This window comes from Glycine max, chromosome 16, assembly GCF_000004515.6.
Source record: "Glycine max cultivar Williams 82 chromosome 16, Glycine_max_v4.0, whole genome shotgun sequence".
NCBI lineage: Eukaryota > Viridiplantae > Streptophyta > Magnoliopsida > Fabales > Fabaceae > Glycine > Glycine max.
In genome coordinates this window covers 32,928,990-32,953,286 of record NC_038252.2, presented here as the reverse complement: position 1 = coordinate 32,953,286, position 24,297 = coordinate 32,928,990, and the positions used below count along the sequence as shown (strand labels likewise).

The 24,297-nt window shown below is 32.7% G+C and overlaps 2 protein-coding genes across 2 annotated transcripts; one reads left to right on the top strand and one right to left on the bottom strand.

The window, feature by feature from the left end:
* Positions 1–512: 512 nt before the first annotated feature.
* Positions 513–7,700, bottom strand: LOC100806384 (general transcription and DNA repair factor IIH helicase subunit XPD). Its single transcript, XM_003548069.5, has 12 exons — positions 5,736–7,700; positions 4,505–4,785; positions 4,088–4,170; positions 3,594–3,997; positions 3,257–3,450; positions 2,927–3,107; positions 2,709–2,833; positions 2,243–2,332; positions 2,046–2,124; positions 1,865–1,941; positions 1,190–1,298; positions 513–819 (listed from the first exon to the last, which is right to left on the bottom strand). Exons 1-12 carry the CDS (start codon positions 6,267–6,269, stop codon positions 700–702), a joined length of 2,277 nt encoding a protein of 758 aa, XP_003548117.1. The 5' UTR covers positions 6,270–7,700; the 3' UTR covers positions 513–699.
* Positions 7,701–9,088: 1,388 nt separating this feature from the next.
* Positions 9,089–11,248, top strand: LOC100805861 (uncharacterized). The gene has a single exon (XM_041010548.1). The coding sequence runs from the start codon at positions 9,645–9,647 to the stop codon at positions 10,974–10,976; it is 1,332 nt and encodes a 443-aa protein (XP_040866482.1). The 5' UTR covers positions 9,089–9,644; the 3' UTR covers positions 10,977–11,248.
* The last annotated feature ends 13,049 nt before the right edge of the window (positions 11,249–24,297 follow it).

Sequence of the window (24,297 nt, the reverse complement as noted above, 5' to 3'; positions counted from 1 at the left end):
ATAAAGACATTTCATCCTACTATTTTAAAAAATTAACAATTTTAATTAAATTTTTAATTTTACCTATATTTTTTTTTTTTGAATTCTAGACCTAATATTCATATAAAGTACCATAAAATGATTTAATTAATTAAATGTAAGAAATAAAAATGTAAACAATTAAAAATTACACCAAAGTTACAAAATTTTGTTAGACAAGTTGCAAGGCTTTAATTTTTCCTGTATTTGGTTCAGCTTTTGTTAGACAAGTTTATCTATACTTTCACGTCAAATGTCCAAAAAACAGACAAGCTATTTCATGAAGCTTCAAATGACAGGCACCTAAACCTTACCATGATAAAAAAAATGTCTATCATGAATCATTATCAAATGAATTTATAAACAAACTAAAATGATAAATACGATAAATAATGGAACCCAGGATAAGCATGCAATAGTACCCAACTAGATTTCAATAAGTAATACAAAATAACTTAATGCTGAGCAAAAAAAAAAAAACAAAACAAAATAACTTAAGATCGAAGCCTCAACTAGATTTCAATGCTAAAAACAAGGTGTCTCATCATTATGGATTGCTCCGTGAAATCATATTCTCATCAAAATGACACTTCCTCTATATCTATGTGAAAATGGGAACTGCATATGGAATTAATATTCAGATGAAAGCAACCCCGGTTCAGAAAATTTTGTAGGCATGCCTCAATACATCATATCATCCAAGCCACTGACAGCCATCTTCTCCAAGTCTTCCTGGGACAACAAGGTTTTCCTGCCAGTGCCACCGGTTTTATCATAAGGCTGGGCCATTTTCCTGAGGAACTGCATTCAACAGATAAGAAAAGTGTCATTATGCATTCAAACAAACAGATATTGTATCACTAACATGCAACTCTGAAAAGGTCACAACCATTTATGTAACCATGTTCCAACACCAACTAGTGCGTACATACGCATGCATGCTTCTGTGCATACATATATTCTAGTTAAACTGTGAAACAAGGTTTTTACAATATCACTAAATCAAGTGCACAAGAAGGCCTGGGTCTTAATTGCTACCTTCCAAACTACAGGTCTTGGCAGGCACAATCATACTGCTTAAGATAAAATAGAAGCATAATTTATCTGAAGGGAAATAAACAACAGAAAAAGAGGATAAAAAGAAAATGCAAAATAAAGCAAAAGGGCATACCTCACGTGCTATATGCAAAGCCATGTCTGTGCTCAAGTTCAGGTGGGCATCATGTAAGTGAGATAGTATCCAACTAGGCAATTTTGAACGTTTGTCATGGCGACTATACCTGCAGAGTGCAGAAGTTATAACCAACAATGTATTACTATTTACTGTCAGAACACTGTCATAGAGAAAAGTAGAAGCCAAAACCATAAATGGAGCAATCATCATAGGTAAAATAGGCCATTTATTCATGCAGACTTTCATAAGTTTAAATTGGTTATTTCCTATATAATGTATAGAATTTGTGACTGTAATTATTGATATTTACAGAGACATTTACCAATTTTTGCTGATTATATCTGTTAGTTACATTGGTTTTTGAAACTAAACATGTCATGGACCTGAACAAACATATTTCTTTCTTTGCTTGACAAACTGGATTCTGAAGATTGTCAAGTTTCTTTTGGTTTGTCATTCATTATTAGAGACAACCAATAACTTCCAATCCATTTCAGGACAAATTCCATAAAGTTACAAAGAGAAGAGTGCATTGTGCTTTTTGAATCAAAACTAGAAACTAGCAAGTTGGCTTCATCAAATTAACGTCAGCGTAGAATACTATAAGCAACCCTCACATTTTCCCAAATGTTCAACATGTTCATGGAAGCAAAAGGACTCAAGGATACTAACCTTTTGTCTGCAAAAATCATCATTCCATAATCAGCCTTTGAACGGATTACACGACCCACACATTGAGCAGCTTGTCTCTGCTTAAGCATAAAAGTTTAGGAATCTGATGATCAAATTATCTGCAGTAATTATAAGAGATAGAGATAGAGAGAGAGACAGAGAGAGAGAGAGAGAGTCAAACCAATGCATCAAAAGTCAGAAAATCTCCTTCCTTAATTTGAAAAGTATCCCGTAGATATTCCAGACGTGCAAGCAAAATCCTGAAAATTTATTACTCTAATAAGTTCTACAATCTGCAATTCAACCTCCATAATTTTGACAAGAAATATAATAGTTCTAAATTATACTTGTTCAGAAATTTAGTCAAATGAAACTCACTTGCTTAATGTGTATTGAAAAGGAACACCAAACATGATTACTAGTCGGCCATAATGTCGATCAAAATCTATACCTTCAGCAACCTTTCCCCTGCAAACAAGTAGATATATTCTTAGGATCGGATGAACTTAATAGATAGGTAAGGTAATAAGCAATTACAGCAACTAGTTGTTGTATAAAAAATCAACCTTAAAATCTGCCTTAATCGGGGGAGTTGCATAGGCTATTCTAATTTCTAAAATCTAAACAATCTAGTTTGTTAAATGTGCATCAAGCAAGGGAACAGGTATGCATATGAGCATGTACATACAAAAGCAAAATAGTACTGATAATGAAGAGTTCAAATCTCAAGATCCAATTTTAATGTACAATTCAACAAAAAAGAAGCATCAAAGATGGAAAGAGAGTGCAGTTTGATTGATCTTATCATGCAAGAACCCAGGAGGATACTTTTCTGTTATCTTACCTAGCAACAGAAAAAAAGATAGCACCTCTTCCACAATCACAAGCCTTGCGATAGTTATCAAGAGCCAATGTAGTCTCTACCACATCCTGAGTCTCAATAAAGACAAGTTTATGTTGCATTATTTCCTGGAAAAAAAAGATGCTTTTAGCACACCACCAAACTATATAACAAATACTACTACTCTACCCGTGGACTGGATATCAAAGAATCTAACTAACCTTTAAAATTCCATTTTCATTCCAAGTATTGACTATCCCATCCATATATGAGTAACTAACAAAGAAACATACAATCCCATCCGGAACAACTGAAGCCATTTCCAACAAGAGTCTTCCATAATTCCTTACCACACCCAGATCACTTCTCATATCAAATTTCGTACTGACTGGAAGCTGATCACTGAAACAAGAAACCGATTAAACATTAAAAATAAAACAAAGGGGGAAGTAAAAGAGGTCACTTTCAAGCAAATCGGAGATTTAAAATGTAACGTATTAACAATTAACAAGGTCTGTTTTAAAATACAGGGTAGTAAATTATGGGAATACCTGCCACGGGTAAGCACCATAGGACATATGCAATCTCTTGTTAAGGACATAGTAAAACTTCTACTGACAACAGGATTGAAATTCAAAAGACGAGGGTACAAATCTATTGGGCTTAGTGTGCCAGATGTAATCACAACAGACTGAAATCGCTCAAAAACTGGCTTGATAGCAAGAGAAGCATCATGGCAACAAAGCTGAAATGATAAAAAATAATAATAATAATAAGAAAAAGGGTACTAGATAAACGCAGGAAATAAATAAATGTTGCATAACAGAGCTAATTTTAAGGTTAAAACAGCAAATAGAGTAAATAAAAATCAAAAACAACAATGCTAACCTGTAATACAGGATCAGGAATATGTGGCATTCGCTCATCAAAAGGTTCAATTATAATAGAAAAACCACGAGCATATGTTCCTACAAGGGTGGCAAAATCACATATAGTTTGGATATGAAGGAACTCATCGGTGTCTGTAATTTCCAATGTCATCATCAAAGAATGAAGGCGATCATAACAGAACTTTAGTGCTTTTTGGTCAATTCCGGCATGGTTAAGAATAGAAACAACAAAGCTAACAGGGCTCTCCTTCTCCACATTCTCAGTATCCAAGCGCCCTTCAAGGTATTGAACTAATCTACGCAAAACATGAATAAAATGCTCAGCCCGGCGAATATTTCCAGGTACAGCCTCCTTTAGTATATCATCAGGCAAGGCCGGATTTGCAAGCCAGGCATCAGTAGCTATGTAAAGAAAAGAAATTTTAGTTAGTGATGACCAGAGGCAACATTTAAGAATTAAGACATTAACAACAAAACTGACATCCTACATACCAGGCAGGTCTCCTCTTAGTGCCAAACCTTCGACAAGCCTGTTGTATTCAGCACGGAGTCTACCTGCATCAGTGGCCTTGAACCTTCCTACCAGTTCAAATTCCGATAGTTAAGAGAATCTGAATCAAATTTCAGCTATGGATACAAATGGAAAATAAAGCAATTATGGCACTATTGCACAGGGAAAAGGGCAGGAATTCCAGGTGCCCCTAGGTAAAGTTTGACCCTTTGTAATTCTTTCTTTTATGAATCAACCTAACAAATGTATTAAAAAAATAATTTGCATTGTACAGAAGATGTCAAATTCACCAGAATCCTTAAATTCTATTAATTTATTCTCCTGTTCTTCCCTATTTGAGTTGTCATAGTGAAAGAATTGGCACCATACAAGAGGAGAAAGCTAGAAACAGCACATACTTGTCAATTTCCTGACGCATCCTATTAAGATTTCTTCTAGCACCTTCAATAGTCTGCCTCCTCACACTCACACTAAGCGCTTCAATACAGACATTATCAATATTATGAGCTTCATCAAACACAACAACTGACTCTTTCTGCATTTCCTTAGATATTATGCCAGCCACCTTTGGATCAAGCAAATACTGATAGCTATACACCACCACGTTGGCAAACTGCACCATATGTCGTGCCAAATAGTATGGGCACCACCCCTTCTCCTTCCCATATACTCTCAAGTCCTACAATCGCAGACACATTCAGTTTCAAACATTTCAGAAATTCATTAAAATCCAAACCCACAGCCATACAGAACATCTAAAATTTAAAAAAGCAAAAGCAAAACTCAAGCAACCACCCACAGACAGTGGATTTTAAAATTGGAGAACCGTGAACATCCAAAACCTTAAAATTCAATCTTTCAATGAACCACAAAATCAAAACACTCCAAAATAATCATAGAACATCCGAAACATACTAATCAACCAAGTTAAAAATAACAAAATCAAACATTCAACAGTAGGGAACTTCCAAAACTGACCAAAATTGAACTTCTCAATCAATCACACTAAATATCCAAACTTAACCGTAAACACCCCTCACTACGTGAAAGCTACTTATTTTGTCCAAAAATGATAATGATGTGCATCTAAACATTCCCAACCCATAATCAAATACACACTTAAACTTATAAAAGATGTCTATCATGAATCATCGTCAATTGAATTTATAAACAAACCAAAATTATAAATAAGTTAAATAATGGAACCCAAGATAAGCATGCCTAAACTCGATAAACCCACTACAATCATAAACATAATTGGCACTACAAATAATTTAAGATTGAAGCTCAATTCCTCAACTAGATTAAATGCTAAAAAAGTAAAATAAAAATCGATTGCCGCAGCAATTACGAAACAGTCTGCAACTGCAATTACACAACTTTCAACCACAACGTCAAGGGTTTCAAGGTATCAATGGCAACCACAATACGACATTTGTTCACAATTTCCCACAATATCAAAGATCGCAATGAAACCGCAACCATAACCATGATTTGAAACCTTGCTGCAAACATTTCAGAACAAGTGAACAACCAAAACCAAATTCATCTTCCTCCATACTAGGAATTTCAAACTATTCACAATCAGATAACTAACATCCAAACCCAATCAAGACCCAAAAACCCAACCTGCAATGTATAAACCCCGGGAGGCAGAACCGCGGACGACCCCGCCCGCTCATACTGCTCAAAGAACTCACACGTCGGCACGCCAGGGTTCTCCGCGGCCACCGCCCGGACCCACGACGCGGTCAGCTTCCGGCATCCAGCGTCCACGGAGTCGCGATTCTCCGCGGCGAGAACCCGCGGATTAACGCAGAGATTCTTCCTGGACGACAGGCCAAGGGCGAGGATCTTGGCGGCGGGGCCAAGGTGGCGGAGCTGGTAGTCGTGGAGGAGGCGGAGCTCGGCGAGCGTCTTCTCCATCTCGTGGACGGTGCGGGTGCAGTAGAGGAGCTTGAGGGGGGAATGGGGTTTGGAAAGAACGTAGCTTGTGATCAAGGAGAGGAGTGCGATGGTTTTCCCCGTGCCGGTGGGCATTTCTAGGAGGCAGTGGCCCTTGGCGTCGAGGGCGCGCTTGAGTTCTACCATGTAGGAGTATTGCTCCGGGTAGATGTTGTCGTAGGGGAAGTACACGGTTATGTCCTCTATCTCGAACTTCATTGTGGAATTAGCCTTGTTTTAGGGATTGGGCATCAACCGTGAAGAAGAAGAAGAAGAAGAAGAAGGTGGTTTTAGGGTTTTGTTCTGTCTCGGTGGTGTGAGTCGTGGGACAAGAACAGTGGGGATAGTAGCACAGTGAATAGGGTCAGGTCAGCTCTTAAATAGATTTTATTAGACTTACTCGAAAATTAAACTCATAAATTCAACTAAAAATCAGATACATGGCCCACCCCAGTACCATTTTAGATGATTTGAGCAAATGAATAGGTAAAACTTGATGAGCTTGGTTGGTTTTTCAACTAAATCTGGTGACTCAGTGGCATATGGTAGTAAGAGTAAACAATCATTTGATGCACAAAAGAATTTTAGAAGTGTTTGATTAAAGTAATAATATTTTTTTTATTCTGCGAAAAAATAACAAGAGAAACTACCCTAGACAGAGTCCTTAAGCAAGAGAGCATCAAGGGTAAGGGAGGACAAGGTCCAAGTACAAAAGGGTTGACATTGATTAACCCCAACATTTGTCAGGGTAGCTTCGTTGACCTCTCTCTCAATATGGATAAAGGAAAGATGCCACTTTCTATTGATAAACTGAAAATTTTGTAGCAAGAGGTGTGCATATTGATGAGGAGGAGGACAAATACTAGAACACACAACCTCAACAACTTGTGTATTATCAATCTCGTAGCAAACACTAGGAAATCCACGGTCCCAAGCAAAGCGAAGGTCTTGAAGGAGCGTTATAATTTCACATTTAAGGCATACTGTATCCATCTGATGAAGAAAACTCCGCAATCTTAACAACATTGTTGTGGTCACGATGCAGACCACCAGTCCCTATCACTAGGGTCGAGGGAATACACAACTACTATCAACATTGAGCTTAACTATACCAAGAAAAGGGCAAGTCCATTTGGGTAAGTAGAGAGCAACATCTCTCAACTTGCAGAATCTTGCATAGCCAAAACAATATCATTGTGCAAAGCATAAATCCAACAAATGACTTGTTGAGTAACCCACTTGTCCACATAAAAAAATTTGTTGTTGCGCCACTTCCAAATCCATCATAATGCTACAACATAGAGAATCCCCCTTGGAGCTAAAAGCTATGCTTTAGCCAAAGGAGAGGGTTGGAATTAAGAAAGCCTTGGGGGAGAGAAAGCCTAAGCAACTCTAGACTTCCCTAGCTTTTGGGCAGTCCCAAAGACAATGAATAATATCTTGGTCATTCTAAGAACATGGAGAGAAGGCTGAAGAAGAAGAAGAAGCCAGATGGGGCCTGTAGCGGAGAAAATTAGTTGGCAAAGCATTATTTAGAATGAGCTAGTAGTCATCTTGATCTTCTCAAGAATCAACATTTTCCATAACTATTTGAAAGGAAAACTGGTAATAGAATGATTCCCAACATCATTGAAGATTAGGGATGGCAACATGGCGATGCAGAGGTGGATTTGCCTATTCCAATCCTTATCCCCTCTAAAAGATGGGGATGGGTTTGGGTTTATAAAAAGTGGAATGAAAAAAATGAAACTAAATCCAATTCCTATCAGTTTCAGAAAAAAAAAAATATGTAGGAAACTTATGTCACATTTTTTTCAAAATAATATTTGTTCATATACTTTAAGTAAATCATATATTAAATTATTAATTATATCTTAATTCGATTAATATATATATATATATATATATAATATTTAATAAAAAATAAATAACCTAAACATATTTAAGAATTAACTTATATTTCTGGTTATATGTATATTTATTTTTTATAATTATTTAATGTTGTGATTTGGAAATTAAAAAAATTAATTAATGCCTTAATTTTTAATTTTTATTTAATAAGATTGTTTATTTATTTTTTTTTGATTAATTTTTATGGTTGTTATTTTTTATTTCTAATTTATCATATATGTATGAAATCATAAAATATAAGTAGAGATGAAACTACTATAATTGAAAAAAAATATTTAAATAATATTTTAACCTTTTAAAAAATCTTTGTATAAATGCACTTATAATATAAAAGAGTGTTTATACTATTATTTAATTACAAATTATCATGCATAGTAAAAGTAGTGACTTTTGTAGTTTTTTTTTCTTTGGAATGACTTTTATAATTATTATCTCAAAATTCTTATTTAACATGATTTCTAATTGAACAAAAGGTAAAAGTCTTTATATCGCATTAAACTAAAAAATTAAACCATTAAAATAATATATAAAAAATAAATAAATTTCTTAAAAATCTATACTTAGAATAAAAGATAGTAATACCAAGTCAAAATAAAAATTAAAGATGTGCTTAATCTTTTGATTTGAGTGAGCTTTATTTTTTTTATCTATAGAAATAAGAGGGTTTAATCAACTCGGATAGACATCATTGAAAAAATAAATTCAGAGGATTTGGATTGAAATAACGTTTAAATAAAATAAATGTATTCAAATACGACAAAGAGTCGTAGAAACATTTAAGATTTGAATTCAATACCATTTAAGAGATGATTAAATATTTATTATTAAATTTAAGAAAGGATTCAATTTTTATTATTAAATTGAAGGAAGGATTTAATTTTTTACATTGAATTCAATTTTTATTATTAAAGGCTCATTTCTTTATTGTGAAAGAATCAATAAAATACTTGGGTTGGTCTACACTAATTTCATCATACATTGAACCATTAAGGTTCTTTCGTTATTTTCCTTAGTATCCTATATATAGCCTCGTTACATAGTAACTAGTTCACATCACAAACTAATCCTTGTCTTTAGTGATTTCGCTCTTTTTCTTCTCTTTTTCCCTTGTTTTCTTACGACACTTCTTCACTCCTTGGTGACTGAGGATGTGTTCTTTTTAGTTGTTTGTCTTTGTTTCAGGGTTCTCAGCTTGATTTTGAGAAAAAGTTTCAATCTTTGCTTCTAAGGGTGTCAGATTTTGTGAAGATTTTGATCAGAGAAGTTGTTGAGCTTCTTCGCCGGTGAGCCTCTAAAAGGGTTTTGGCTTTTGTTGTGAATGTTTGTTGAGCATTTGTTATTTTATTTTATTTTATTTTGCTCTGGATGATTTTAGCACTTTGGTGGACCCCTTTGATGTATTGTGTTGTGAGATTTTTTTTGTTAGTGCATTGGGAATGTTGGTGTATGAAATGATGTTTTGGAAAAAGAGTTATCCTATTATGGTTTGATTTAGGTTTTTTTTACTTGAAAATCTAGAAAGTTTGATATGTGGGATTTAAAAAGGTCTTGGAATATTATGCATGGCTTTGTGTGATTCTGATGTGCGTGTTTTGTGAAAAGCACTTAAAAATATGTGTGAAGTAGAATTGGATGTGAAATGGGTTCATTGGTTTGATATGTTTTTGTTGATTGTGAGAAGCAATGGAAGGCAAGTTGTCAAAGAGAGGTATGCTTCAAGGTAGGGGTCGTTTTGGTGGTTCTGATTTGCCTAGATCAATGCGAGTTCGTCGAAAAGAGAAGCATCCTCATTCCATGAACCAACAACATATTCATCATTGCCAAAGGTCTTTAGTGCACTCCTCAATTCATGATGGTTTGCCTCTTACAATGGGATCCTTCCAGAAATGTGATCATCAGATTTTGTCAATGACTGAGTTTAATCAAAGGGGTATACACAAGACCTCACCAAGTGATGCAAGTTTAGTCGAAGAATGTGTTGATGGTCATCATGAAGCGGGTAAAGGGAAAAAAAGTACTCCTTGGCAGCAGGTGAAATGGACTGATAAGATGGTAAAACTTCTAATAATGGTCATGTCTTACATAGGTGAGGATGCAACTTTTGACAACAGTAGCAAAAGAAGAAAATTTACAGTCCTACAAAATAAAGGGAAATGGAAATCCATTTCTAAGGTCATGGCTGAAAGAGGTTACCATGTTTCACCTCAACAATGTGAGGATAAATTCAATGACCTTAGTAAAAGCTACAAAAAGCTTAATGTTATGCTTGGGAGGGGAACTTCCTGTCGGGTTGTTGAAAATCCTTCTTTGTTGGATTTGATTGATTATCTTTCCGAGAAAGAAAAGGACCATGTTCGAAAAATATTGAGCTCCAAACATCTGTTTTATGAAGAGATGTGTTCTTACCATAATGGTAATAGATTGCATTTACCCCATGATCCAACATTGCAACAATCACTGCAGGCGGCTCTTCAAAATAGAGATGACCATGATAGTGATGATATCAGAAGATCCCATCACTATGATTATGACAAAGATGATATAGATATGGAAAGTAGTGATCAGGATGACTTTGAAGAGAATTATGCTTCCCTTGCAAATAGTAGAGGAGTCTATGGGGCAACAAGGCAACCTTTGAAGAGATTAAAAACTGGGCAAGGACAAGTAGATGTTGCTACTTTTGGGAGTGCTTTAAACAGTAGAGAGTACAACAAAAGTTCATATTCTCCTGTAGTTCAATCTGATGGGAATCAAGATTTCCTTCCAAAAATGAGAGCAGCTTGGTTACAAAAGCAATCGGTTGAATCTCGTTCACTTCAGTTAGAAGAGCAGAAGCTACAAATTCAAGACGAGATGTTGGAGCTGAAGAAACAAAGATTCAAGTGGCAGAAGTTTAGTAGGAAAAAAGATCTTGAGTTAGAAAAGTTGAAGCTAGAGAATGAAAGAATGAAGATTGAGAATGAACGTATTGCTTTAAAATTGAAGCGCCAGGAAATTAGCGCCAACTTTAACTAGGTTGGTCGTATTACTTTTTTTTTTTGCAAAAGCATTTGATGCACAATGGCCCTTTTTTTCCAACTATGTTTGATAAGTTGTGTTTATGTAGTTGAAAGTATAAATTTTTATGGGAAAACTTATGAAAGAATGAAACCCCCTAGCGCTATTCAGATTTGAGAAGTTGAAAAATCCAGTGGATGATGGATAGAGATTTATTGATTATTAGGCTTTGCTAAAGTTATGTTGCATACAATTATATGTTGGGTGACTTAAATTGCTTTAATATTTTATTTTGGAATATTATATGTTATATGTTTTTTCTCAATCTTTATCTAGCAATCATATAATTTTGATATTCCTATTATTTATTGCTAGTTTTTTTGGTAAAAGAGATTTATTAAGACTAAGAAAAAGAATACATAAAGAAATAAACAAGGTTTTAAATAGCACATTATAGTGACATGGCAGCGTTGAGCGGCCCTGCTTGTTACAACCATGATAGAGCAATTTAGTGTAGCAGACAAAACAATGGTGCTATTTTGGGATTTCAATTTCCAAAAACGAAATCTATAGTTGAAATGTTAATGAAAATGACAAAAAAAAACTTGGATTTAGAAAATGATGATTGATTATTTCTATCTAGGAAACTTGTATTTCACTTTAATTTGTTGGTATTTACTCAAATGTTTTGTTAAAAACATCTATGCCTTTATATTGTTAATTATGAAAGTCATTAATTTTGAGTAATTTTTTTTATAATTTATATGCATATAGTATACATTATATTGACTAAGACAATTTTTATCTAACAACCGTCTTAGAATGACTCTTTTTTAAAGATGATTATTGTTGGAATCGTCATTAAAAGTCAAGACTTTCTACGACGTTGGCTTTAAAGACGGTTTTGAACCGTCTTTATATGTCATTTAAAACTATCGTTGTATATCCTTTTTGCAATTGTACTATATAAAAAATTTCAAAATAGTGGTCATCTACTATAGCATTTTTGGGATCGATTGTTACACGTCGCTATCCAGGATTCAAAACACTTGGAAAAGAGGATATAAGATAAAAAAAAAGAGTGTAAACAAGAAAAAAAAGTAGTAATGGAATGATAAATCTTAGGCTAATAATGGGACTTGAAGACAAATGGATCAATTGTTGGATTAGGAGGTAGAAAGAGGAGAGAGAAAAGAGTTTGCTAGATAGGAACCCATTTATGGGATATAGGAGGGAGAATTAGCGAAGTGAGGTAAAAAAAATTTTTGGGAAAAAGTGATTTTGTTAATAGGGGAACTAGAGGCTCTGGTTGTGGTTTTCCCCTTGTTATTTTGCCAAATAAAATAATATTTTCTTCTTTTATATATAAGATTCAATTATCTAATTCATCAAGAATAGGAAAATTGGTTAATTTAGTTGATAACAATATATTTGTGTTAAATTTATAACTTTTTTTCAAAATTATCTTTGTCACTAATACTCTTTTTTCTTCTAATTGATTATCAATATATTCTTTCTTTTGTTAATTAGGGGTATTTCTAAGTCTAAAAATAATTAAGATAAGGAACATTATCAATTGAGTCTTATAAAATGAAACAAACACCATTTTAAATTTGAGTCTTGTAAATATGAACATAGGGAGTAGAATAAAAATGATTTTGTTTCTCAACTTTTCTTGTTTTATCTAATAGACATCAATGATTCTGAGCTCTAGCACAACCTTAAAGTTGTATTTTGGTAACCGGTTGGTCATCAGTTTGAATTTGGAAACAACCTTTTTGCATATGCAAGAATAAGATTACATACAATGATCCTCACTCATACTTTTGCTAGCAAGGACCTTTTGGGTAATGGGATATGTTAGTTTTTATCGAATAGACATCATTGTAGTAAAGCTACACAATTTATCGGCGCATATGCAAGGAATAAACCATGTGCTTTGCACCATATGGAAGCCAAACCCTTAAGCTAAGGCCAAGGCAATGGCTTAATTGAATAGATATCCCAAAAATATTGTTGGAGTTAAGCTTCATCCAACAAAGTGTAGCAAACACAATGCCACAATAGTCTAGCTTAGGAGGAGTTGCATTTACTTTTATGTGCTTATTTTTTAAACATTTGTTTTTTTTCTTTGATAAAAATAATACTCCTTAACATATGGACAAAACACTAAACAACAAGGAAAACAATAATAAAACATCAAGAAAGCCACTTAAATCCTCAAATTACTTGTTAGGGAACTTCTTCTAAATTATAATGGCCACATGCTTTAAACACCAAATAAATGCCTAATGCTTAATCTTATCCAAATCAATTTTTTTTCCATGGTAATTGTTTAGTTCCCATAATTGGGATTAAGATAATAGTAATAGAGCTAAACATAATTAATGTTGGAAAAAGAAAACATCTTTTGTTGAATTAATATTGAATGAATGGTGATTACAAGTACATAATTCATTTTCAAGGGATTATTCTTCTTTGCTAGGTTAAAAGATCAGTTGTCAAGTAATTTTTTTCAAAAACTCCCATTTCCTTCTCCTAGCACCTTATTTATCTCTAATTGTTAATTTTAATTAATTATATTTTTTAGGAACTTCAACTAATCATATCAATTATTCACATAATTTTTCTAATAATTATAAGAATAATATTCTACTCGTCCATTACTTCTCCTAAAATAAACCTTTCACACTTAATCTGATCGGAACCCAAATTAAAAGGAAACAAAAATTGTAATATTGATTAGAAAAATCGATGTATTACAAAAGAAACCCCCCCCCCCCCCCTATAATGTCAAAGCTTTACTCCTCAAAAACTGATTCTCTCTCAACCCAAGTGATATTGAATTCATCCACCCTAGTGTCATGTCTTCTTCCAATACATGTGTTGCTAACTCTAAGTAGCCATATCAACAACTATAAGTTTGTAACTAATTTTCTATTCAGTCCACTTGTTGGACTTAGGCCCAAACCCAAAATGTAACACCATTTGACCTCAAGATGCATACACTTGTAAATTTTCAAAATATGTTTGTTGCAGAATTTAATTAAAAATTATGCATCAACTTTTTTTTAAAAAAAAATACTTATTTCACGATAAGAGTATGTCAAATATTTGTAAACTTAAAAAAATAAATCAATAAATAACGTAACTCCATGTTAAACAAATCTTGGCACTCCAGAGTTCAAACAAACCATACTAAATAAAATATGGTGAAAGAATACTTATTAATTTAATCCTTATATAAATGAATAAAACTTGTGTCCCAATGTTACATTATTTCGAAGCATCCATAATCCTAAAATTAATAGTATTATATAAACCTCTTATGTAGCATCATCATCATAAAGTGGATTCATTTTCATAGAACAATTTTTCTTTCTATATTCCATTGCCCTTCATTATTTGCACCCGCATGTCCTAAACCAAATCAATGTGTTAAAATAGGAGAAACAAAGGGATTATTGAGTTAAAATGGTATGTCAAAGTGTATAACAGATGTGTGTTTGTAAAGGTTCGAATATATTAATTGTATATAAATAGATGATATTTTATTTTCTTTAAAACAAAGATTATGTTCTTATAAATTAATATTATTAATAAATTAGAATATTAATTCTGATTTTCGACACTTTTCCAAGCTGAAGCTTACTAAGCTTTAGTTTATTAAAAGAAAATAATTTATTTCCAAAAAAAATAAATAAAAACATTAAAGTTGAGCTCCACCAAAAAAATATTTTGAAAAACAACTTAGGGATGTTGAAGAAGTTGGAGAAACAAAGTTGCTAGAAAAAAAAATCTTTGCTAGATAGTTGGAATGACCATTAGTGAGAGAGAAAATTCATGGCAAGCCTAGCCAGGTCTATTATTCTTGAAACTACATTTGGAAGCTTCTAATCAATAATATTGGAGACCCTAATTATTTAAACATGACACTAAAAATGAAACTAGTGCATCTAGGTCAATGGAAGCCATTGAGGAGAGAAAAATCCAAGTAGAAACACATAATAATGGTACTTGAAACATGAAAAAGTCATTGAAAAACACGTCAAGATCGATGGGTCCCAAGTGAGGCATGATTTTCGTGATACCTTGTTAGGCTCTAGATACCATGTTAAAATAGGAGAAACAAAAGAAATTGTTGAATGAAAATCGTGCCAAATTACACAATGGATGAATGTTTATATAGGTTTGATTACAAAGATTATGTTCCATGAAAATCGTGCCAAATATTATATTTTGATTTTCAACACAATGGTTGCATTGCTTGGGTTCTTTCATTCACCCCAAGCCCTTCCACACACACTAAGTACCCATCACCCTAGCAGAATTGTGTAGCATTCAATTGCAAGGTATGGGAGTCAAGTCCCACATTGGAAGAATGTGATTCTAGTGTGGGCTATATAAGGCCTTATGCTCACCAATTACAACAATTGGCTTTTGTGGTGTAGTTCTCCCAAGGTTCTTATCAATTGGTATAAGAGTTTTCCACCATGTCTCCGTGTTGCAAATGAGTGACATCTCCTTTACACCATGGCCCTCTTAAAATTTTAAAGTAACCATCACTCACCTTAAAGGAAGGCAATTGCTTAAAATAGCATAGCATTACCATGTGAGTTTAATGTCCAAGGGCTAAAAATGAAAAGTTCAAATCTCTATGATGGCATCTCATCATTTTGATCTAGGTCATTTTTGTGTTAACCTGGGCTAATGCTAAAGACAAGGAGTTTCAAAGGAAAATACTTCGTCAACTCCTTGCCATAGCATATTCTTACACGCCAAATTACCAAGACCTATTTCCTTTAATAGAGAGACATTCTTTCTGTAAAATCTCCTTTGGAAGGCCAAATAAGTAGTTGGAGGACTAAGTTTTGTAGCATTGTGCATTATATGTTGTTCTTTGTGGTCTCTGTTTGGAGGGAAATGCTCAGATTTTATGGGGAAATTCCATCCTAAAACCACTTGTGGTGAAAAGCTGTTTCCATGGCCTCTCTTGACTCTTATTCTCTAGTAGCCTGTTGTTTAGCATTTTATGCTTTCTTGGTAGATATTCGCTGAGATTGTAGAGTTCTTTTGTGTAATCGAACGAGATTGGGTTTCCCCTTTTGAGCTACCCATTTTCGAGAAGATTATAGATCCTCCATTTTTTAACTTATAAATGCAAGTGAAAACATAATTTGCCAGAGTTGTTGTATGGAATCAATCATGCATTTCCTCAAAGGAATTTTATGATGAGACTATTATTCTGTGAAGAAAATTCAATGTATATATGCATACTTCATAGATTTGGATACTTCACCGATAAGTGAAGTATCCAAGAGTATCGGTATCGGATACATGAAGCAAATTGAAGTATCCGTGCTTCATAGAGATTCACAAGTCTCAAGAATTTGATTTTGGTGCTTGAGATTGTTCTATAAGTGAAAAAGAATTGGGAACAACATTATAGGTTTACTAAAAAAAGCAACAAAGCATGAACAACATGATTCTGAAATTCTAAAAGACCAGAGAACTAAATTCTAAAATTCTAAAAAAACACAGAGAGCCAAATTCTGAAATTTTGAATAATCAGAGCACAAGACACATTGAACACATGAAGAACAAGAACAGCTGCACTGAGAATAAGAAGAGAGAAAAGGAGATGAGGAACGTTTGAAGAAATGATGAAGAATAAGCAGACAAAAGGAAAAAAAATGGAAGAAGAAAAACACAAACAAAAAGAAAAGCTTGTTATGGGACAACATGCTTAATGTATGATGAAGTAACCCTTAAAAGGGATTTTTAGAAAACGAAAAAATAGGGGGTGAGGTCTACATCGCTTTGTGAGACTCGCTTAAATTTGGAGAATGTGTTGAATAAAATGTGAGAGTATGTTGTTAGCCTTCTTATTTTTTAATTGCTTCTTGGTATGGAGCAAACTGTTGTGTAACATAATTTTGTTCTTTTCAATTTGGTCCGTGGGAAGAATGCTTTTAGACCTGGCAAATATTTGTCTGGTTCTGAATTGTTTAGGTTCTGATCAATTTTTAGCAGTAGATAAAACTATTTTGAAGTTTGGTTGAAAAGTCTGCAAATGACAGTCAAATATGTCAATTGCCTACATTATAAGCAGATGCTAGGAATTGCTGTGCATGGCTGCCTATTCTTTATTTTGGTCAGCTCATAAAAGATTTGTATGGTGATGAACTAATAGCGATCTTACTCATATTTAAGAAAAATTGCTGCCAACTTCAGCATTTAAAGCCAACATTTGGAGTACTTTATATTTCAACTTAATAACTTAGATTAGTTGTTTCATATCTGATTATATCTTGGTCTTATACTAACATTTCTATCAAAACTAACATTTGTCCATAAAAAAATATCTTGGTCCTATGTCTTTTATAAATGCTCAGCTTTAATTCATATTCATGTGGGATTCGGTCGCTGCTATTGGTCATTTCAATTGTTAATGGAAAGTTTTTTCAGGATAAATTTGGTTTCCTCTTCATGTTTGACAGCAACTGCAATGTTCTTCTACCTTGCACGAAAACTAAAATCCTTTATTGTTCTTATAAGGAAATTTATCAATTGATATTGGAGGTTGTTGTATCAGATTATCTTAATCTGTCTGGGAACATATTATTGGGTTTAACCAGTGGCATACAATCACATTGTTTTGTAGCACATTGGTACAAAAATTGTGGTACCATATACCAATTCTGGAAAATAAAGGGAAGGGCAGAGAAAAAAGGGAGGGAAATTCTGTTAGGCTTTGAATATTCAATTATGCAAGTTTGAATCTCAATTTCTATAATTTTGGAGTTTCAATCCCAGTTTCTATAGTTTGCAACCACAATTTTAGCCGCAATGCCAAGTGTTTTTGGGGTCTCCATGACTGCATTTATAATTGCACTGGCCAAATTTGTTTTGTAATTTCTTGTAATATCAAGAGATGCTTAGTATTACAGTCTATGGGGACTGCTTCTGCTTTTGGCATGGTGATTATGGAGGAAAAAGTGGTAGTCAATTTTTTTTATAACAAAAAGATGATGTTTCTTTGACTATCTTGAGACCTTTGATGTGTTTTGTGCACTATAACTGTATAACTGAACACTGTTACTCTTTGATTTCTACAAAATCTAACACTTCCAGCATCTCTGGCAAATGAAGGTGTATAGTCTTCAATTTTAGAAAATTAGAGATTAAATGTGCTTGGTGCATGCCTAATGGAAATGTAGCACCTTGCCTAATAGATACCTGCCAACAAGCTAATTTGAGGTGTGTTAGTTCCTAGTTGGTTCTAATTTCTAACTTTTGCAATGGCTCTAATTACCTTGGCATATTATATGCTCTAATTCTGCTTTGAAAAAGACTTGGTAGGGGTGTTAAGGAGTTTAATCAACCCAAAAAGTGAAAATTTTTGAAATGGATATTGAGCTTGCCTTAACTAAGTTTGGTGAATGGCTTAAATCTAACTTTCATGCATCCTACTACTTATCCACCCATACAAAATTTGGTTAACTACTAAACATAAATTTGCCTTCCTCTCTTTTAAAATACTAAACATAAACTTTACAGCACAAGAAGAAGCAACGACTAAATACATTGAATGGATAAGTGGATCTGGTAGTTGACTAACTTCAGTTCCAGAGGTGTGGTAATTGATTAATAGATGAAGATTGATCAACACAATTTTTAGAAAGTGGTAATCGATTAAGATGAGCTGGTACTTTATTAACATGAGTTCTAAAAGTTTTGTAATCCTTAACTTTTACTGATTTTGATAATCAATTATCCATTTGTATGTTAGGAAGCCAAAATAAAGCTACAGTGATACTATGAGGCTACCTTTAGAGAAGTTAAAGAGAAGATAAAAGAACTGCTAAGATCATTCTCTTTTTCTCATACGATCTCATAAGAGGAATATACTCTCTTTTTTTAACAATAGTGAATAATAATCCTCTACCTGTCAGCATCCTATTTTAACAAAAAATTAAAATAAAAAGTATAAATATATAGTGTAAATAAATATCCTAGTCCATCCAATAAAATCCTTTAACTATTTAGGTGCAGGATATTTCTGGGCCTAACTGAGCCAACCTATTACATAATCAATTGTGGAACTTTCAGTGGTTAACCTGATCCCAACTTTACAAAATAATCACTATTTTACTCAAACAGAGAATAAGACATAGAAATAACTCCATGATTATCTTGATGAAACTCAAAGAATCGGGCAAATAAAGTTCTATATCGTTATCAAAGGATGATAGTCAATTATTGAAACATGAAACCTCGCAATTTTTACAATCATCACCAAACATTAAAGAAATAGGCATTGGGAAGGAAAACTATGATAGGACAGTGTATGAATATAGAAATTTTGCAACAAAGAGAGATGGAATAAGAGCGGTTGGAAAGACAATGAACATGTATTTAGATTTTACTAAGTATAACAAAAATAAAATCCGAAGACAAAATGTCTCATCAACTTAACAATTTGTGTTATGTGTGTGTATTCATGTGCGATTAATGTTTATTATGCCTATTGTGGTAGGGTTTTGAAGAGTCAATTTGATCATAACCTGAAAATTTGCCCAAAATGATTACTTGGAAGGTCTCATTGCACCAGCCAGTCGTAGTATTAAACACACCAAAAAAAAAATACTATAGATTATAGTTCATATCAATAACTAGTCAATATAAAACCCAAACTAATAAGTAGGTTATCAAGAATAATTGTTACCAATTATAAATCATAAAAACTGTCCACATATACTTTTTTTAGGATAACCATCCATATACTTGAATGATATCACAAACTTAAAATTGGAGGAATCTTACACTTGTTTTAAAAACTCTCCACATAAATTCTCACGCTAATTGCCAAGTTTTTATCATTATCATTTTGACGTGCATATAATATTTTATGGAATTAATTATTAGCACAACATTATCTGTTCAATGATTGAGTCCAATATTGGCTTGAAAATACATGTGTAATCCATAATATGATTTCTCCCGCGTTTACACATTGCTTCTCTACGATATATGCTCAATCAATTTTCTTATTTTTTTCTTATGATTCCATCTTCAACAAATATGTTCACACTATCGTAATTAAAAATTTATTTAACCAAAACAACTAGAAAAGTCAAAAGTATGAGTCATCAAAACGTATCAAAAATTGTAAGCACATACTTATTAATTTATAATGTAAAACTCTCAGGTGGTGTCCTTTAATTTATCCTTCTAAATGTTACCTTAAACTTTTTTATACTTCCACAAATCGAATTCATAAGGTTTAGGATAATGAATATACCCACATATGAGTGTCCACCGAATTGTTCTCTTTTCCCAAAATTGGAATTTTGAACCTTTTCCCTAGCTGGTATTGAATGTCACTCACGCCAGATAATTGGAATCAATGAAGCCCCAGATGTGGACATTCCCATCCTATAGAATTGAACGCACCGTCACTACTACTGTAGCTATCAAAATGTGTGAAACAGTTAATAAAAAAAAAAAACCCAAGACCATAAAAAATATAAAAGGACACATAGCAATAACGGCACTAAAGTTAGACGTGGCAGAAGAATAGTGACTCTCCCTTTGATGCTTTTTATCATTCAATTCAACTTTTCAACCTTTATTTTTAGGCATTTTTTTTTATCCTCTAAGAGCCCAAGATTTTAACAACTTTTCAATTTTCATCCCTATCCATCCTTGTTTGCCTTTGATATTGACGGTTTATTTTCCTTTTTTGAATGATAAATAAGATCGATAATGAAGAGACTAGAGAGAGTAAGTTAATTATGAAAATAACGTAGTGTCCATGGCATATATAGTGCATATCATGCTTATCCAATTATCCCTTTGAATCTTACATCACAGAAATGGATACGAGTGAAAATTATAACTAAAAAAAAAGAGGGGGTGGCGATATTTTTTATTATCTAAAAAATCATTAAAATTAATTAAACGGAAAATGAAAGGCCAAGAAGTGGACGTGAGAGGAACGTGTTATTTTGTTACATAGTAATCCCTTCTTCCCCTTACCGTAAGTTGTAGGCGATGGGCTTATGGGCCCTCCACTCTTCCTTGCCCAATATGGGCTTTTTCGAGTGCTTTCTTTCTCAGGGACCACGTTGTAGCCCTTTTACTGTCGCACTCATTGTTTAAATGTGGTTCTTGTTGACCAAAAAACTGTGGTTCTTGAATCTTTATTAGGGTTGGCGGATAAAAAGAGAGAAAATTCTTGATTAGGGTTAACATTTGCAAATTGGCAAATGGCAATGGCATAGCTTTGGTATTTGTGGTTGCTATGGTTTATACATTAATTACCAATAAATGATAATAATGCTAAAATTATCCTTGGGATTGCTAAGGATTTTGTTTATTACCATATGGTGTGCGCACATGATTCCATGTCCCAATAGTGAATCTACGGTCTACAAGACTTGAAAGGAATTTTTTTTACGGTAGCTTACAAATGAGAGGTTATAAGCTTAGTATTATTAAAGACCAATTCTTTTTGCACATGGTTGTGCTTACTTGTAATTTACTCTCCACTAACATTTTCTAAATTTGTTTACTCCGTAGTACAAGCTTTAAACTAGATATTATATGTCAAATTAAGCTTTCTTAAAGGCAAGATATGATGAAGAAAAAAGAATGAGAGAAAAGAGGTTGAACGCTCCACTGAAGAAGCTTCTATACAAAACAATGCTATCAACTTTTGGAGGAAAAAAAAAAGGTCAATTAATTAAAAGATGAGTAACGGATATTTTGCTTAATATAGCGGCTTAAAATCCTTGTAGGATGAGTGAATCATATTACAAAGCTTATTATAAGAGAAAGGGAAAGAAGCAAGCAAGTGTCAATTTTTTTTGAGAAAAAGTTAAGAATAATTGTAGCATATTGCTTTTAATTCACCGCGGCTTGTTGCTCCAACTTGCCACAATGATTTGATCATAAATAAAATAAAATGAAACAAAACAAAAGCAGCTAGGAAGTTCGATACCTTTTAGTAATGAAACCTAAATAATTTCCCTATTTCTAGTTATTGGGATTGTTGTGGTACGGTGTGTCATTTGGGAGATTTTTAATTAAGAAATATAAAGAAAAAAGAAGGGTAAGGGTAAGATAAGAAAAATGGAGAGAGGGGGGGACAAAAAAAAAGAATCAACTTGGTGGATTGCTTAGCTGGTGACAGAAAAATGTGAGGGTTAATCCACATGGTAGACAGAAAAATGTAAGTGTACATTCACATCACATGCACGCCCCCATGTGAAGTAAACCTTTTGTCTACATGTAAAACTTTTTTCTCATATGGGTCCTGTAATGTAAATATAAAGTCAGCCAGATCCACAAATTGTTACGTATTTAATGAGTGCATATCCATATGTATGCATATATCTATGCCCCTTTTATGTTTTTTCTTAATTTCTACATCTAATAAGCAATCACATAAATAACAACTACTCCCCCTCTTTTATTTTTCCTATTTTCAGGAACTTCCTTGTCTGCAGGGTCGCTCTGCAGTGCCTTTTTTTTTGTACTTTTAAAGAAATTTTATTGCTAGAAACAAAATATGAGGTGGGTTTGTTCCTTCAATTCTTCAGCCCCCCTCATATATATACCCTCAAGCTAGTGATTTAATATTTTTTACCTTGCGGTAATATATGTTCTTCTCTATAAAAAAGAAAAAGAAGTTATAGACTGTGATCAATGAAACGTTACAATTAATTGATTCAACCTCCACTACTCTCGAATTATATTATTCCGATTCAATTTCTTCCTGTATAAAGATTGCAGATTGCAAGTTGCAGCCCCCATTTGTGTACGTACCTTTGTTTATATATAAATGATAAATGATGATAAACATACGTACGCCCGTATATATATTTTTTTCACACAAATACTTACATATACTTTACTTTCAAATGTGAAGGTACTTTCATGCATATATTTTATATTTGAATACTTATTTGCATGTTATTAGTTATGATATTTTATTAGGTTTTATTGCAACTATTATATATTCTTATTCACGTAGGTAGGTTTAAAATGTTTTCTTTACCTCGTAAGAAACAAGTTACTCGTAGGTAGGTATAAAATTATAGGAGTAGTTATTACATTTTTAATAATAACTGGAGCACTTTAAGCGTGATTGCATATGACTGTTCAAATTAAGGATGACTCTCTGTATTTTAGAGAACACTTATTTTTAGGGAACACTTTATGTTACTAATATTCTCTTTTGAAAAAAAAAAGAAAATATTTATTTTCATGTATATAAAAAATATTTATTTTTAATGAAAATATATGATACATTAATTAATACCCCAATTATATATAGGTAAACTTATATATATATATATATATATATATATATATATATATATATATATATATATATTATTTGTCATGTAAAATTTTTCTCGAGTCACAAGCAAATAAGAGTCGGCAACTTGCTTTATACTATTTCCTTTGATTAATTACAATTATTTTAATTACTCGTTAGATTCGCTGTATGTGAACATGTTTTAGATAATAGAACATAAATTTCGGCTAAACAATCCTTTCCATCCTTAAAACTGTGGGAAGTTCTTTAAAAATATACCAACGTGATATTAATTAGAGTTATGAGAATGATGTATCTACCAACTAATAAACAAAGTATTTCAAATCCTTACTAGAAATTTAGTTAATTCCAATAATTCAATTTTTTTTTTTTGCCATATTGTGTTTTAATGCTAGAAAATTAATTCTAGTATTGTACGATTAAAAAAGCATATTTTTCATTATAAATTTAAAGTTAAGATTAATTTGAACGCACATCCCAATTATTATTTGATGATTTAAAATTAGTTTTATAAAAAAATAATTCAACATTAAAAACAACTTTTCTGAAAATTGGACCGCACTAATCGGTTAGATCGGAAAATCAATAAACCGATGTAGTGTCTAATTCAAATAAACCTTATAACCAACTTTGAGAAAAATCAATTAAAGATTTGGAAAAGTGACAAATGACTGACAAAAAATTGGTTTATATTTAAAATACTTAATACGGTGATGTTTTTATTTTTTCTTTTAAAAATGACAAAAAGAAACCTAAAATGTTGTCCTTTTTCTTTTTTTATTCTAAATATAAACTTGATATTATTAATGGATACTTTTATGTATTGTTGAAACTTAAACATAGTATCATGATATATTTGATTAGGACTTTCGTATATGCTTTAGATGTTAAAAATCTATAAAATAATATTTTAATTTAATTTTATACAATCATTTTATTATATCCAAATGACTCTGAGGCGGTGGACTCATCTAGAAAATGCGGCTTCTT